Here is an 18,798-nt window from a genome sequence, read left to right on the forward strand (position 1 = left end):
GCAGAATAATAATGACATGTAATGTGTAACAGACAAAACCGATGTCTTGACTGTTCAGATGCCTCGGGATATCATACGAGGAGGTGAAAGGGACATGATCCACGGCGAAAGGAAAAAAACAAAACATGATGATTCCCAAACTTTATCAAACCAAAAGCTTCTTATCGTCAGATGGGACCAATCAAGAGTGGCCTCTGGTTGGGTTTGTTCATCTTTTCAAGCGTCTGTGCTCTTTTCCTAGTCCACTATCAAAGAGCTCCAGATAACAGCCATTCACAAAAGCCCTATCAGACAAACCCTGCACCTTGGGAATTCAGCGAGGAGGGGCCGAGTGTGAGAATGGAGGCAGGGACGTAGAATGACAGACAGGACTAGGGAGGGGTGAGGAACCGAGAGAGAGACAGCAGCTTTTCTAAGACCATCCTGGAGGTTGGAGATCACATCAGGAGACAGGAGATCAGGAGGTCGTTTTGACGTGCATTCATTCCCTGGAAACACAGGAGGATGAGTTTTCCAGTGATAATGGTTCCCAAATGGGATTACTAAAGTGCTCTAGCTCACCATCAGAAGCTTCACAGACTTGCAGCTCACTTCATGGTTTGATGGTTTCTTCATTGGTCTTATGTGGAGTTCTCTGGAGCGAGAGGCATCCATGCACGTTCACTGAGCAGCATGTTTCAGGAGGAGTACCATGAGGAGATGGACAGTGAGTAAGAGTGTGTCTGCATGCTGGTCGGTGTGTGTCGTGTATCTTCTCGCGGTCTCCGTCAGCTGTGGCCGCGCATGTGCCGTGCAGAGGGAGCTCAGGGTCGACAACTCTTCATCTTCATCCTCATCCACCTCCACCTCAGGACGGCATGTGCGCAGTTACGTGCACCTCCAGGGAGACGTGCGCCAGAGGAAACTCTTCTCCTTCCAGAAGTTCTTCCTTAGGATCGGGAAAGACGGGAGAGTCAACGGCACCAAGAGAAAAGACGATCCCTACAGTGAGTTACCTCAGAATACGCGCGCTTTATTCACAATCACGTCGCTAATGGCCAAACAAAAACATCGTGATGTGAAATCTCTGTGTGAACATTTTAATTTGTACATCAACTAGTCTGTTAAGAGAATAGCTATTATTCAGGTTTAAAGGCACAGTTTATAGTTTTAAAATACATTTAAAAAATGTTTGAACGTCGCTAATGGCCAAACAAAAACATCGTGATGTGAAATTTAACAACGTCTCTAATGGCCCAATAAAAACGTCGTGAAATTTAATAACGTCTCTGTGAACATTATTAGCCTATTTGTACTTCAACTAGTCTTAAGAGAATAGCTATTATTCAGGTTTAAGGCATAGTTTTAAAATACATTTTAAATGTTTGAATAGGCTACAATAATCTTATGGAAGTTATAAACTTAATATTTATTCTGCTATAATGTGAATTTATAATAATAATAAGAATTAAATTAATTTGGTATAGTAAATTTAAACCCATTTAGAATAAATTCATTAATTGCCTAATATACAGCTTCAGATCAGTTGGCTATTGATAGGCAATTCTTAAAAAATATGAAATAAAGTTGAATGTGTGTGTATATATTACAATAATGTTAGTTCTATTTAGGGAAGTTATTATGAAGTGTTTCTTGATTAAAAAATATTCAATATTGTGACATGAAATGACTTTTAAAATCCCGATTTATTTATAAAGTTTCATAAAGTTTATGAATAACAATATTATAACACGCTATAGCTAAATACTTTTATCATTAAATGAAATTGTATTTAGATTACCGCAATGCATTCACTTATGAATCAAAAGTTTTATGACATTTCTAGGTGAATGTTGAATTATTATGCTGAAATATTTGTTAATTACGTTTTTCATGAAATTGTTAACAAATTTGTAGACATAAGCAAAACACCTGATGTGAAATCTTAATGAACCACACAAGAATAATAATACTAATATTTAAACCCCATAAATGAAATTAGCTGCTCTAATAAAACAAACACAATAAATGGTCCATTAAAGAATGGTGCTATTGGCTGTAATAAACTTTTAAATGCGTAATTGTGTCCTGCTGACACCCAGAAATCTGAGAGCAATTAACTCACATATTGCCGTAAATGTTTCCCCTGACGCAGCAGAGGAAACACATCCCTTATAATGTGATCAAGGGTTACGCTTGTACTTTCATGGCTATATGTCCATAATAGAGTCAAGTGTCTGGGATTAGATATAGTTTTTGGTTCGTTTCATGTATTATGAGCCCATCAGTAAAATGCAAAATATGTTTTTGGTGTTTTACAAAGAACAAGTTAATTAGCCATTGCTCATATGGAGCCCATGTGCAGATAAGGGTCTTCCTGTTTCCTCTCTGTGTGGTGTGTCTCACACTGACATCTCTTCCTTCAGAAGCGTGTGGTTGTTTTCGTGCTTCTATAGTCAAACTTTCTTTTTAAGATTTCAATTGTTTCTCCTGTGAGTTTCCTCTTGAGTTTCAGAAGAGATCTCCACAATGTCTCAAAGTGTACAAGATACCACTGACTGCCATCAAAAGTCTGAGATCTTAAATATTTCTCATCAAATTTTTCCATGGGCTGATGTACAGCTCTTTAACTTATGACTATTCATATGGGTTAGTTTAACAATCTCCTTATGAACTTTTTAAAGCGTCAAACTGTCAGTTGTCTATAGCAATGGAGGGACAGAAAGCTCTCAGATTTCTTCAAAAAGATCTTCATTTGTGTTCCGAAGATGAACGAAAGTCTTACGGGTTTGGAACGACATGAGGGTGAGTAATGACAGAATTAAAATTTTTGGGTGAACTATCTCTTTAAATGAAACATAAAGGAGTGTCTTGGGCAATAAAAGGTTGATATAAATAACATATCTTGACAGAAACTCCTTAGCTTCTTCTGTAAAAAAACACTTTTAAGAAAGTGCACTCTTTAATTGTAATGTTTTAGGTCATTAGAGATCAGAATGGAAATGTCCCGGGTGTTTGAGTTGTCCCTGTTAGAGGGCAATGTGTGTTTGTGTAGCATCAGACATCACTGTGACATCTGACTGTGTAAACATGTAATCAAGCCCTCAGAGGTGATCAGGTGTTGAGAGGAAATGTCTGTCAGACTTGTGAGTGTGTGTGTGTGTGTGTATGCACATGTCAGTTTCCTTCTGATAGCCTCATCTGTGATAAAACAACAGACACAAAACACTCAACCAGAATACACAAATCCACACCAAGCTGTGAATTGAAACATCAGCAATCATTAGGTGATCAGACTATTTTCTCTTGCTGGATGATAAAATTCAAAATGACAACCACCCAGAACATCCTAGCAACCACTCAGAACACAATTGCAACTACCTAGATACCACTCTTAACATCATAGTAAACACCCAGCAACCGTTCAGAATGCAATTGTAACCAGTTGTCCACCCACATAGAACTTCCTAACAAGTACTCAGAACATCCTAGCAACGACTTCGAACATCCTAGCAACCCCCGAAATCACTAAGAACATTGAACCTCCTAGCAACCACTCAGAACATCATAGCAACCACCCAGCAACCACTTAGAACATCATAGCAACCCCCTAATAATCACTCAGAACATAGCAATCACTCAGAACATCCTAGCAACCCCCTAACAATCACTCAGAACATAGCAACCACCTAGCAACCACTCAGGACATTCTAGAAATCACATAACAATCACTCAGAACATAGCTACCACCTAGCAGTAGCAACCACTAAGAACATCCTAGCACCCCCTAACAATCACGCAGAATATAGCAACCACCTAGCAATCACTCAGAACATCCTACCAACACCCTAACAATCACTCTGAACATAGCAACCACCTAGCAATCATTCAGAACATCACAGCAACCCCCTAACAATCACTCAGATAATAGCAACCACTCAGAATATCATGGCAACCCCCTAACAATCACTTAGAACATAGCAACCACTCAGAACATCATAGCAACCCCCTAACAATCACTCAGAACATAGCAACCACTCAGAACATCATAGCAACCCCCTAACAATCACTCAGAACAAAGCAACCACTCAGAATATCATAGCAACCCCCTAACAATCACTCAAAACATAGCAACCACTCAGAACATCATAGCAACCCCCTAACAATCACTCAGAACATCATAGCAACCCCCTAACAATCACTCAGAACATAGCAACCACTCAGAACATCATAGCAACCCCCTAACAATCACTCAGAACATAGCAACCACTCAGAACATCATAGCAACCCCCTAACAATCACTCAGAACATAGCAACCACTCAGAATATCATGGCAACCCCCTAACAATCACTCAGAACATAGCAACCACTCAGAACATCATAGCAACCCCCTAACAATCACTCAGAACATAGCAACCACTCAGAACATCATAGCAACCCCCTAACAATCACTCAAAACATAGCAACCACTCAGAACATCATAGCAACCCCCTAACAATCACTCAGAACATCATAGCAACCCCCTAACAATCACTCAGAACATAGCAACCACTCAGAACATCATAGCAACCCCCTAACAATCACTCAGAACATAGCAACCACTCACAACATCATAGCAACCCCCTAACAATCACTCAGAACATAGCAACCACTCAGAGCATCATAGCAACCCCCTAACAATCACTCAGAACATCATAGCAACCCCCTAACAATCACTCAGAACATCATAGCAACCCCCTAACAATCACTCAGAACATAGTAACCACTCAGAACATCATAGCAACCCCCTAACAATCACTCAGAACATAGCAACCACTCAGAACATCATAGCAACCCCCTAACAATCACTCAGAACATAGCAACCACCTAGCAATCACTCAGAACATCATAGCAACCCCCTAATAATCACTCAGAACATAGCAACCACTCAGAGCATCATAGCAACCCCTTAACAATCACTCAGAACATCATAGCAACCCCCTAATAATCACTCAGAACATAGCAACCACTCAGAGCATCATACCCCCTAACAATCACTCAGAACATCATAGCAACCCCCTAATAATCACTCAGAACATAGCAACCACTCAGAATATCATGGCAACCCCCTAACAATCACTCAGATCACCGTAGCAATCACTTAGTACATCAGCAGTGCACTATCAAGCACATGGAACAGCTCAGCATTGTGGCAGCACGTTTTGCATGAGTAAGCTCTAGTTTTATGTGTTTTTAAGTGTTTAACTAATAAGCATACATGTATCTCGCAAAAGTTATGTGCTGTCCTTTTAAATTTCACAACTCATTTATTCATAAGAGAGTAGCTAATTTAAGCGGTGTACAGCACAGCTGCTTGCTCTTATGTCTAAGGGTGACACATGTTACTCTGTGTGTGTGTGTGTGTGTGTGTACATATGTTGGAAACAGCAGCAGTAATACACATGTTCTCACTTAACTGCTCTCAACTTTAACTAGCCCTAAAGAGCCTCATGAGAGACTGAAACATCACATTCGGTTAAGGTTTCTTGATGGTGAGAACGAGCAAAACAAATGTGACAGTGATCAACATGTAATCCCAGAGGACAGTGTTACTGCTCGAAGATATCGACTTCATCTCAGATGTTTATCCTAGAAGTAAAAATAGACACAAATGAAACAATTGTTGACACACAGTAAAGTACAGCGTTGTGCCCTCTTTAGCCCTCAGCTGAATTTGATTTGAATTCATATTGAGATCTCTGACTTTTGATCGCAGGTTTAGTATCTTGAGCAAATCTGATTCACTGTTGAACTATTTGAGAAGCAGGAAACGATACTTTTCAAAGTTTGAAAAAAATTTCTCTTTTAAAGACTCTTATGCTCATCAATGCCGCATTAATTTGACCAAAAATACAGTAAAAACAGCAATATTGTGAAATATTATTACAATAAGTTTTCTATTTGAATTTTTTTGCACTTAATTTTCAGCATCATTACTCCAGTCTTCAGAGTCACATGATCCTACAGAAATCATCCATTTAAACTCAAAACCTTGAAAACAGTCCTGCTTAATATTTCTGCAGAAATTGTAACAAATAGAAAAATTCTTTGATGAATAGAAAGTTTAAAGTAATGCCATTTGAAATTGGATTTTGGATTTTTTTTTTTAATGGTTGATAAAAGCTTGGGCTTTTCTTTCACTGCTGTAAGATTGTACATTTTGACATATTTTGAACATATTTGATCAACACACATGTAGTGCACCCTGAACTTCGCGGATACGTCCGAGTGAGAAACAGAGCGGCTACTGTTAGAGTTTCATGAATATCACCAGCGACACATCAAAGGTGAGCGTCTTTCACGTTCAGCAATGGCCTCCGACAAAAGAATAATCCTCCGCGGGTGAAATTACACTAGTCTTTCCAGCACAGATCCAGTGTTGGTGGAAATGGATACTGCAGTAGTGATGCTGTCCTGAGGCAAGACATGATTTGGGAAACACTGGCCTTTGAGGTGCTTCTGAATGATGTCACGCGTTTGAAAAGACACCGTTAGCTGGGAAAAACAGAAACAAAGGGTCTGTGAGGGGTGTGACATCATTCCGATGATGACTATGATGCAGAACAGCTCAAGTCAAAAACTTATTTTCCATATTAGATGCAGGTCATTAGAGTAATGTAATGCTAAAAGAAATATCACAACAAAAGTGTAAAAAAAAGAAAGAAAGATGTACACTACCATTCAAAAGTTTGGGGTCCACTGTAAAAAATAATCGTGATTTTAACGGTAAAAATGCTATAGTGCAAAACTGTCAATTGGTTAACGGAAAGTTTCCATACTATATACGGTAAATAATTGTGATAGATCTCATGGTACATTTCATGTAATTTTACTGTAAAATATTTTACTGTAAAATATTACTATAAAACACCTTACTGTAATTTTACTATAAAATACCTTACTGTATTTTACTATAAAATGATTTTACTGTAAAATATAACTTGCATACTAGTTTCCATACTGTAAAGTAGTATTTACATACTAGTTTCCATACTAGAAAGTTTCCATACTATACTGTATACAGTAAATAATTGTGATAGATCTCATGATACATTTCATGTAATTTTACTGTAAAATACCTTACTGTATTTTGCTGTAAAATATTACTATAAAATACCTTACTGTATTTTACTGTAAAATAATTTTACTTTAAAATATAATTACAGTTTTTGAAAGTGAAAAAGGACTCATTGTATAATTTACAGTGAAAAAAACTCACATTTTATGTATTTTTGTTGAATGTGTTTTTTTTTTTCTCTAATCAGTTATGTACATTAGGGTTTTTTGTTACATTTAATGCTGTAAAATTAATGTTTAATGGACACACGGCCTTAAACAGTTTTTCACCATTGCAATTTTACGGATTTTTTGGGCGGGGCTAAAACAGGGCTCGATGACGTACTGAAGCCCATGAGCTCCTGGACAAGCCCCTATTTGATGATGCATTTTGCTGATCTCATCTCTCCCATAACAATAGAGCACATTCGCGTTCGCCGCTCAACCGCGTGTGACTGTCAGTCCTGTTAGGCCGTGTGTCCACCAAAGCGTTTTTCCACGTGCCTGGCTTATGTTTTCAATTGTTTTCAATGGGAGCGCCGCGTTTTTTTAAACGCCATGATTGTACCGAGGCGCTGAGCGTTTTTTTCACGCTGAAGCTGGTCGCTGGGAGTTGAAAAATGTTCAACTTTGGATAAAACGCAGCGCTCATCACTGTCACTTTTTACCCAGCCATCCAATCACATTGGAGGAGGGGCGGGACTAATACCACACCGACCAACTGTCACAACATTCAAACCGCTGCGGATATTCTGTATCATAGCAACGAAACGTCTCAACGGAAAAACGCTGCACTGCCAAAACGCTCTCAAGCGCCCAAAGCAGGTCGTCTTCAGCAGAGCTAGATTTTCAGCTGGCTAAAAACGCTTTGGTGGACACACAGCCTAATGGTCTAACTCCACATTTCAGTACTTCACAGTTCACAGTCTTTGTAATATGTTACATATGCAACATTTATAATGCGTTTAGAACTTTTTTGTAGAATTGCCTTTACAGGGACTTTAAGGGGTAGGGATATGTTTAGGATTATTTTTACGGACAGGAATGTTGTTCCAAATATATAGACCCAGGTACGCGTCTAACTTGCCAAAATCATGACGTGCCCTACATTGATATGGCAAATTGAATTGTACGTAAAAGTCTTGTGAAATTGAATCAGACTGATGATTATAGCGCAGTGGGGGTGTTTAACTCAGCGTCTGTTATGTCCTTGTGAGAGACTCCAACAGATTTATAAGCTTTTATGTGGATTCCAGTGTAAAGCTGTCCCACGTGTATCCTGATCCTGTTTGATAAAGCAAAAGTCTGCTGTCTGCCTGACTGGAACTGGGTTTGATGCTAATAAGGGCTCATGCTAACTAGGCCAATTAGCAAAACAAACAGACAGTGATGTTTACTGAATATTTGTTTCAAAGGCGTTTTTTTCTTGTTTATGTGAATGTTGGAGAAAACATTAAGCGAATTTTATCATTTTGAAAGTATAATGGGAACGTTAGGGTTACACTTTATTTTAATGGTTCCCTTTAGACATTATTTTGACATTAAGTAATGTTGCAGCTATATGTCAACTAACTCTCATTAGTAGACTGTAAGGGTATTTTGTAGAATAAGGGATTAGGGTTAGTAGAATAAGTTGACATGTAGTATATGGTCAGTAAAGTGTTAGCAGATATTAAGCAGACAGTCAACTAATACTTTAATGAGAGTCAGTTGATATGAATTGGTGCAACGTTAGCCTACTTAGCCTACCATCAAAATAAAGTGTTACCAATAGTGACTTTTGAATACCATCTAAAGTATAAAGTGCAGTTGTAACGCTATCAAAACATTAGATCAACTTCCAAGTTACTAAGGTCCCCTTTACACCTGGTAATAAGATGTGTTTTGGACTGCATTGGAGTTGTGTAGAAATACCATGTTTTTGTTGTTGTTTTTTCAACTTATATTTTATGTTCATTTACATGTTTTATTGAATACTGCGCTTTCTTTGAAGGACTTATTTAGCCCAGTTGTGTATTCATTTTGTCTAAAGACTAAATATTTGTTGCGTCTGCTATCATGTCCTCAAACATCCTCAGTGTAGTCGTCTCAGGAAGCAGTCGGGACGCTTCAGGCATTAGCCGGAAGTGCAGGAGACCACCAGTACGGTGCGAGATCGCTGCCATGTGTGCCACAGATGCCTTCACAACTCCACCAACACAATAAAACCAACGCAAGCGCCTCCATATCACTGACAAATAGACATGATGCAATGCTGTTTTGTAATCTCAGAAAATACAACTGCTTCTTTTAGGCACCATCATCGTCGTCCCAGTTTTGGCAGAGCGCTGTGGAAAATGCACGTCTGCGCAAACAAATGCTAGCCAAAGACGCGGCGTTTAGTAACGTGCAGCAGAGCATGACGCGCGAGGAAAAACAACAGCGTGCAAAGACAGATGGACCCAGTTTAAAGTTGACTGCTCGACCATAGACTGTAAAGAAATGCTCGACATGTGCTGACTCTGATGGCGAACTCGCGTTTGGTCGCTCTCGCAGGTGTTTGTTTGGTCCGTAATCGTATGCGTTCAATGGAGGTGGGATTACAAACACATTTACTGTAATTGCTTGTTCTCCCATCTTCAAAGTGAGGCTCTGTGTAGAAGTTAGTGCTGTTTTTGTTCATTTTAGTATAATAGTGCAGTCATCAAAACTGTGAAATTGCACAAATTGAGGTATGGGAAATAAATAGGGACCAATTCAAAAACTGTTGCATTTGAGCTTCTTCTCTAACTAGTCTGCAACTCCAAGACTTCAGCTTTGTTGATCCTATTGATTCCAATCAGCCAATCAGATTTGAGGGAAAAGTTTACAGTTTATGTCAAGTTTAGGGTTACAACCAGGGTTAGGTGCTATCTTTTCCCTCTGATTTTATGGATACACTGTAAAAATGATCATGATAGGCTATAAAAATGCTACAGTGAAAAACTGTTATGTTAATTGGTTAACAGAAAGTTTCCGTAGCCTACTATATACGGTAAATAACTGTGATATATATAATTGTACATTTAATGTAATTTTACTGTAAAAATACCGTTAAATTTACAGTTTTTGGAAGTGAAAAAGAACAAGTCATTGTGTAATTTACAGTGAAAAAATGTAAATTGACATTCTCACAATTCCCTGTGTGACACTTCACATTTAATGTATTTTTTTTTTAAATAACTGCATAATTTTCTTACTTTTTTTCTAATCAGTTATGTACATTCGGGTTTTATGTTACATTTAATATTGTTAAATTAACACTTATTGCATGATGAGCCTCGATTGATCATGTGACTCTCATGATTGCTGAGATTGTTGGCTGTCAGTGTATTGCAATTGAACAAAACAGATATTAATACTTCAAAAGGTCAGTAAATTAACATTATATCAGATAATGAAATACGGTTTATTGCTGTAAAATTAAATACGGTTAAAAGTCTGTAAAACCTAAAATGCTGCTACCGTATTTTTAACAGGAAAACTCTGGTAACCACAGCTGCCAGACTTTTTCCCGTAAATTTAACAGATTTTTTATTTTTATTTTTTTTTACAGTGGTACATTTCGGACAGGAATGTTGGGATGCTTTTTAAACATTATGATGCAGTGTTATTGAGATAGCCTATTATAGTTTTTATTAATTGTTCCCATTCATTTCTATTTTTACGCTTCCCAATTTGATTGTTTGTTTTTTTTTTACATTTTGACGGCTTTTTTATTCATTTTTATTTCAGTTTTAGTTATTTAAATTAAATGTAAATGAAACTGAGAAAAGTTTCCATGCCGACTAGCTGAAACAAAATGTTTTATACATTTTATTTCAGTTATCATATGCTTTTAATTTTAGTTAGATAAAAACCCTGGTATGATTGACATTCATTTTGCTCTCCTCTCAAAATCCTCCATAAAAAAGTAAAGCACGTCATATGTAACCACAATTTATAAAAAATTTTAGCACGTATTTAAGCATCAGCCTAGTCAACTTTTTTGACTTGTAGGGATTCTACACTGAAAAAAAGAATATGCTTTATCTAATCAATAAAATTGTGGCAACATATTACAAGCAATATTATTAATTAAATTGTACAAATTAGAATTAATTAGAATGTTAATTTGATTAACTATTACTCAATTCTAATTTGTTCAATTTAATAAATAATATTGCTTGTAATCTGTTGCCACAATTTTATTGATTAGATAAAGCAAATTCATTTTACAGTGTATATTTTGGGGATAAATTTGTACCCAGAGGTGACCAAAGCCTGACAAAATCTCCAAAAGGGACGTCCTCATTTGCAAATCTGCTATAAAAATAAAGTAATTAAAGTTTTAAATTGTTAAAATGCAGAAAGTTTTGTGTGATGGGTAGGTTTAGGAGTCGGGTTAGTGTGAGGGAGATAATATGCAGTTTGTACAGTATAAAAACCATTACGCCTGTGGAATCTCCCCATTTAGTGAGCTAAGTAAACGTGTGTGTGTGTGTGGGATCTTCATTCAGCTTTTTGGTGTCGCTCTCATCTTTGATCACTGATCATTGAAGCTTCTCTAATCCGTCTCACTGTCATCCTGTCTGTATCATTCCTTCCTTTCATGCTTTCATCCCAGCGCTGAGAGGACACAGAGCACTCAGATAGTTTTACCGGCTCACTTGATACCTGCAACCCGAGACCCCAATGGAGCCACTTCACACACACACACACACACACACACACACACACGGATAGATAAGTGCAAACGCTACCTGTGGACATATTCGCTCGCTCGCATTAAATAAATGTTGTCTGATATTGCTGTTTGAATTTTTTTTTTTTATGTTATGTTATGGCCGAAAACCAATTGATTGCAAATAAATAAATAAAAGGTTTTAAACCCACCACAGTTCTATAATTTTATGTATGAAACAACACAGGTGAAATTAGACAATATACAGTTGAAAACGGATAACTGCTTATCAAAAATAATCACTCTTTAATATCTCAATTGTTTCTCAAAAACATCAGGGGGATTAAAGGGAGAACAAATGGAGAAATCCTGACATATGATTAGAGATTATATCATCAGATTATGACAATATGACATTGTATAATTTCATAATATATATTTCTCTAAAATTCCTTCATTTCATTTTCATAGTTAGACCTCTGATTTCCCCCAAAATAAATGCATAAATGCTGAATATATATTATTTAAATATATATGACGGATAAAATGGATATTGAATATTATAAATTACAATTGTATATGTGTGTGTGTGTGTGTGTATTTATTATATTCAATGTTCATTTTATCTGTCATATTTAAAAGATAAATTCAATCATTATTCATTAATTCCGTATTATTCAGTAAAAGTGGATATAAACAAAACAAAGTTGCAGGACAGAGTTGATTTTCCTCTGATGATCTGCATCCATCAGCATCAGCCTAATCAAACTGATATCCACAATTAAGAAAAACACAATTATAGACTGATAGTGATGCGCCAACCGATCACATGTAACACAACCCAGTGCCACACAGACTCCATCGGTGGATAAAGTGACCAGTGTTTTTAGATCTGTGTATCTGAACTGAGGAAGCATGTATCGTGTGCACACCCAGTGTGTGTGTGTGTGTGTGTGTGTGTTTGGGCAGCACAACTGTCATGATAGAAGCATCTTTCCACACTTTTACTCTGATCAAAGAGCAGCCGCACAAACCCCCCGCGACTACAGCCCCAGGGTTCACACTCGCTGCCACTGGGGTTATCACAGTCTGATAACCAGTGTCAGTGTGTGTGTGTGTGTGTGTTGACAACTGAATTAAAACCTGCCAGTGAGCAAAGGTCAAACAAAACTGTAATTTCCCCTCTGACCTCTTCACAGAAACACGCAGATGCACACATCCTTTGGTTTGTTCCCCATTTGAGGCTTTAAAGCAAAAACTGAATAATTTAAATGTTTTTACAAATGCCGAAGAAAAGGTGACGAGTGTTTCCTCGTGCAAGAGTCTCAATTCAAGGTTGTTCTAAGCTAAAACTGAGCTAAAACTAAACGTGGTTTTAAAATAGTTCAAATTAAACCTATAGTATAGTATAAAAACTCATTTAAGCAGACTTTGCTCAGTGTCACATGATAGCCTCTGTATTAACTGGTAATGTGTTGTGTGTTTCAGGTATTTTGGAGATCACGTCAGTGGATGTTGGGATCGTTGCCGTCAAAGGTCTCGGCAGTAACCTTTACCTGGCCCTCAGTAAGAGAGGAGAACTGTACGGGGCGGTGAGTGTCCTGCACCAAATCTCCTCAAAATACACCTGGAGTTAAAACTATGGGGTTATGGGAATCTGTAGGGAGACTCAAGGGTGCTGTTGTAAAATAAAATAAAATTTAATTTAATTCAATTTAATAAAAAAATAAAATTAAAATAAAATAAATAAAATTAAAAATTATAAAATAAATAAAAAACAATAAAATAAATAAAATAAAACTGAATTGAATAAAAAATTAAAATTAATACAATTAAAATTAACTAAAACAAATAAAAACGATAAAATAAAAAAATCGAAATAAATAAATAAATAATAAAAAATAAAAATTTAAAACAAAAAAATAATAAAATAAATTAAAAATATTAAATGAACAAAATAGAATAAAATTTAATTAAATAAAAATAATAATTATAAATTATAAAACATTATACAAATTTAATAAAATAAATAAAAACAATTAAATTAACAAAATAAATTAGACTATTAATTAATACTTTAATTATTTTTATAATTAAATTAAATTAATTGAATTTATTAATTATCATTAAATTATTTAATTATATTGTCAGACAGTTTATTTACATAGTTGACGTTTCTGTTACATTTCTATTGTATATAAATATAATATTTGAAACTATTATTATTGATATTCATCCCAGTATAAATAGGGCTTTATACATGAGAATATATAACTTATATTTTAGGAGTTCTACAAAGGAATCACCATATCTTTGAAAACCCCTAGGCTGTACCCGCTGAAAAATAAGGTCTTGTGTGTAATTTCTGCAGCACTGTATGTCATTGGTCAAACAGACAAGTAGCCCCGCCCCAAACTCACACCATTGGTTGAGTCAGTGTTGCTGTGTCAGACAGGTCAAAGGCTGCGTCCACACTCTCTTGAGTAGATACTTATTTTGAGTAAGTAATTACTTCACGACCACTAAAAAGTATAGTATGTCAGTGTGTGTAGTATGAATGGAATCTGGACGTACTACATCCGCCATGCTGTCATTATCATGTGACCCACAGCGTCAGTTACTTCACTGTCATTCCAAAATCCTCTCCCTTGGCCTCATGTGATAGTAAAGTGTCCATATCCAAAATAATCTTGCCAGAAGTAGAAGGTCATCCGGGTACTTTTTGCCTACTCTGAACTATGAACACTTGCGAATTCAGACGCGAATTCAATTCGTATACTACTGTTTTTCACCTACTATATAGTGGGGAAGTATGCGATTTAAGATGCAGCCAATGCTTTTTTGAGGGAGAATGTACAAATAGCTCACTTATTTTAGTATTCAATGCAATAAACACATTATCTTTAACATATGTGATAAACTTAAAGGGGTATGATTTCACTTTTCTAACTTAAGTTAGTGTGTAATGTTGCTGTTTGAGCATAAACGACATTATCAAAGTTACAACGTTCAAAGTTCAAAGCAAAGATATTTGAAGAGTTCAGATGCAAAAGCCTCTAAATGCCATTTGAAATTTTCTTCTAAAATGACCATTTTTGTCAAACTTGTATATTTAAGTTCAGTAATTTCACTTAAATAACAATTAATAGGTAATTATCATTGCCATTTAAGTGAAATTACTGAACTTAAATATACAAGCTTGATAAAAATGATCATTTTAGAAGAAAATTTCAAATGGCACTTAGAGGCTTTTGCATCTGAACTCTTCATTTGCTTTTAAAGAAAAGGACTACAACAAACGGCTGGTAGGGACTACACAAGCTTCCTCCCCAGTTAGTGACGTCACCAACCCTAAAATTTACATAAACCCGCCCCCGGGAACACGCAGTCCATGTTGAGAAGAGGAAGAGTGGTTGTACAAGAGTCCATTTGTGAGTCAGCTCAAACTTACATGCAATAGAAAGTCACTCCGTGTGCATCTCACAACAGTTCCTGTACGAGCGATTTATAGATTACATGACAGAATATCCCAATTGAAGAAAGTTAAGTCCACATCAGCAGCATAAATTCATCAACTAACCATTCAGAGACGCCCTGTCGTATTCTACATGTTGTCACTTCTTCTTGAGTCTCTGACTCCGTTTTAACATTAAAGGGAGAACAGTTTCGGTCATTTTAGTGTGTCTGCGTGAGGAAATCGCAGACCTCTTGAAGCCCCGCCCTCTGCAGCAGCTCATTTGCATTTAAAGGGCCAGACACAAAACGGTGCGTTTTTGCAAACCTTAATAAAGTGACAACTTTAACATGCTATATAAAAATATCTGTGGGGTATTTTGTGCTAAAACTTCACACACACACACTCTGGGGACATCAGAGATTTATTTTAAACCTTGTGAAAATGGCATTTTAAGCACGTGCGATAAAGCGATGAGTGATTGAGAATGAGATTTAAATGGTTATTCAGTCAGAGGTGAGAATATTTTCAAGATTTGTTATCACAACATATTTTCTTTTGTCAAATCAACTTTATAATAATTTATTTAGTTGAGATAACTTATTATTTTGAGTTTCTGATGATTAAATTAATCCACTTCATTGTATTAAAGGATTAGTTCACTTTTGAAAAAACTTTTGCTGATAATTTACTCACCCCCATGTCATCCAAGATGTCCATGTCTTTCTTTCTTCAGTCGAAAAGAAATTAAGGTTTTTGATGAAAACATTCCAGGATTTTTCTCCATATATTGGACTTCAATGGGAACCGGATGGTTCAAGTGTCAAAAGACGGTTAATAACTGTTTCAGATGCAGCTTCAAATGTCTTTAAACGACACCAGACGATGAATAAGGGTCTTATCATGCGAAACGATCGGTTATTTCAAAACTTATTCCAAAAATGTAACTTTTCTAAGGACAAATGCTAGCCTTGCTATATTCTGTGAGGCGCGTTTGCAACGTCACGTAATACGTAATTACGTTCAAAAGGTCAAGGGCGACGTAACCGAAAGTACAGAGTCAGTGTTTACAAGTTGAACGCATAGGTTGAACGTGCAAACTAACTCAAACACCGTTTACAAAAAAAGGAATTAAAAGGAAAAACAACGATGTCGGACGATTTTGATTCTGTACTTTCGGCTACGTCGCCCGTGACCTTTTGAACGTAATTACGTATTATGTGACGTTACAAACGCGCCTCAGAGAATATAGCAAGGCTAGCATTTGTCCTTAGAAAAGTTACATTTTTGGAATAAGCATTGAAATAACCGATCGTTTCGCATGATAAGACCCTTATTCATCGTCTGGTGTCGTTTAAAGACATTTGAAGCTGCATCTGAAACAGTTATTAACCGTCTTTTGATACTTGAACCATCCGGTTCCCATTGAAGTCCATTATATGGAGAAAAATCCTGGAATGTTTTCCTCAAAAACCTAAATTTATTTTCGACTGAGGAAAGAAAGACATGGACATCTTGGATGACATAGGGGTGAGTAAATTATCAGCAAACGTTTTTTCAAAAGTGAACTAATCCTTTAACTCACTTTTTCCAGTTCAATCAACTTAAAATTTGAAGGCAACCCAGGTTACTTACTTTTTTAAGTTAAACCATCAATATTTTTTTACAGTGTATGGTCTGGTTTTCCTTGCAGGAAATGTAATCAACTCTTTGTTTCTTGCATTTCAGAGAAACTATGGTGTAAACTGCCGTCTGAAGGAGCGCATCGAGGAGAACGGGTATAACACGTACGCGTCCGCCGTGTGGAGGAACAAGAAACGACAGATGTTTGTAGGTCTGAGCGCTCGTGGAAAGTCTCTGCGTGGGAGAAAAACCCGCAGGAAGAACACAGCTACACACTTCTTACCCATAATGCTGTGACGTTTGTGACGCAATGCTGACGGGATGGAGAGAGAGAGAGACTTTGTCCGCACGCGCCTCTCTTTGCTTGCTCCTTCTTTATAACGTTATGCTCATGCCAGCTGATATTAAGTGGTCAATATTCTCAAAAGAGCAAAGTTCGTGAATGTTTCATTTCCATTGTGCGTTATTCCAGTGATCTGTTATTGTGGATTATGTGTGCAAGAGTCTCCTGAATAGGATTATATTTCTGAGATCATTTATTTCTAATAGACATGCGTCGCACTGGGAAAGATAGTGGGGATGTACAGCATACGGGGAATTTGTATCTTCAGTTTTGGACTGCTTTGAAATAACTATATTATTTATTTGTATTGTATTTAAATAAAATACTCTAAAAAAAACATATTAAAAGCATATCAAATGGATAACCTCTTCCTGTGAAATAAAATCTATTTTGTTATCCTCCTGGAGAGCAGCTTGTGCCGTGTTTCATGTTCACGTCCCAGACTGGAGGAATAACAAGCGGAAATTTGGGTGTCAAAATCAAAATCAAAAAGTAAATATCTCATTAAGCATATAGTTTCATTGAAAAATACCATTATTCATATTAGTAATTCTCTTTAGACTCTTCTTAAGTAATTTATTACAAAATTAATGTAAATTAAGACCCCCAACACACACAATTAATATGTATGTAATAAATATTAACAATAAACTAAATGAAAAGGAGAAATGTTGTCTTGGCAATAAAATTCATGGAAATAAATTAAAACTTTGATGATTAGGATAAAAAAAGATGTGGACTAATGAGGGTTCCACATAAAAAATAAAATTAAATAAAAATCACATGAATTAATAAATGACATGAATGAAAATGAAAAAAGCACATTAAAGAAAATTCAGAAAAATAACAAATAAAAATGGAAAAAAACGAATAATAAAAGCGAAAAATGGATAATAAAACAAGTAAATAAAATGGAAATAAATAAAAAATTAAATTAAAAGTATGAAAAATTGTTTACATGTAAATAAAGTTTGCATGAACAAATAAATGACATAACATAAAAATTAATCAAAATAACAAAAGCACATACAATAAAATGACTAAAAATGAAATTAAAATTACAAAAAAGTATGTAAATAATACTAAAATATCAATGCAATATAAATATTTTCCATTTAAATCATTTACAGCAATAAGAGTGAGGGATTTTATTTTATTTTTGCGTTATAATAATGTATCCATTTATGGTAAAGATATGATTGAATTTCCCGTAATAACAGTTGGAAATCATTACGTTTGTGGATGCTGTTTGGTCTCAACAACACTTGCAACAGCCCAGAGAGAAGTTTGGCTTACCCACCTGATACAAAACAAAGTTAAACAACCATTACATTTTCCACTCGCTCCTTGACTCCATCAGATCATTTGTTTAGTTTCACACCTATCTATTGCATCCACTTGCAAATGCAGTTGTTTCCGTTTCCTTTACGGACAAAAAAACATTCAGTAACGGGAACTGAATCCTGCTATCTTTTATCTAAATAGTTCTGGATAATTGGGGGAGCGAAAGGCGCTCACTCCTATAATGTGATCCAGCTTGAAGAAACAAGTGGAAAAAGACTCGGGGCGAATCTTAATGAATGTGTGTGTGTGGAGCGACCCATAACACAGGGTGTTATGGTT

At 36.1% G+C, this 18,798-nt stretch overlaps 1 protein-coding gene across 1 annotated transcript; it reads left to right on the forward strand.

Moving 5' to 3' along the window:
* The first annotated feature begins 365 nt into the window (after window positions 1–365).
* fgf10b (fibroblast growth factor 10b) lies at window positions 366–17,610 on the forward strand. Its single transcript, XM_039659133.2, has 3 exons — window positions 366–986; window positions 13,244–13,347; window positions 16,938–17,610. The coding sequence occupies exons 1-3, from the start codon at window positions 692–694 to the stop codon at window positions 17,127–17,129; spliced, it is 591 nt and encodes a 196-aa protein (XP_039515067.1). The 5' UTR covers window positions 366–691; the 3' UTR covers window positions 17,130–17,610.
* The last annotated feature ends 1,188 nt before the right edge of the window (window positions 17,611–18,798 follow it).

Source organism: Pimephales promelas, chromosome 4, assembly GCF_988280905.1.
Source record: "Pimephales promelas chromosome 4, fPimPro1.hap1.1, whole genome shotgun sequence".
Classification (NCBI taxonomy): domain Eukaryota; kingdom Metazoa; phylum Chordata; class Actinopteri; order Cypriniformes; family Leuciscidae; genus Pimephales; species Pimephales promelas.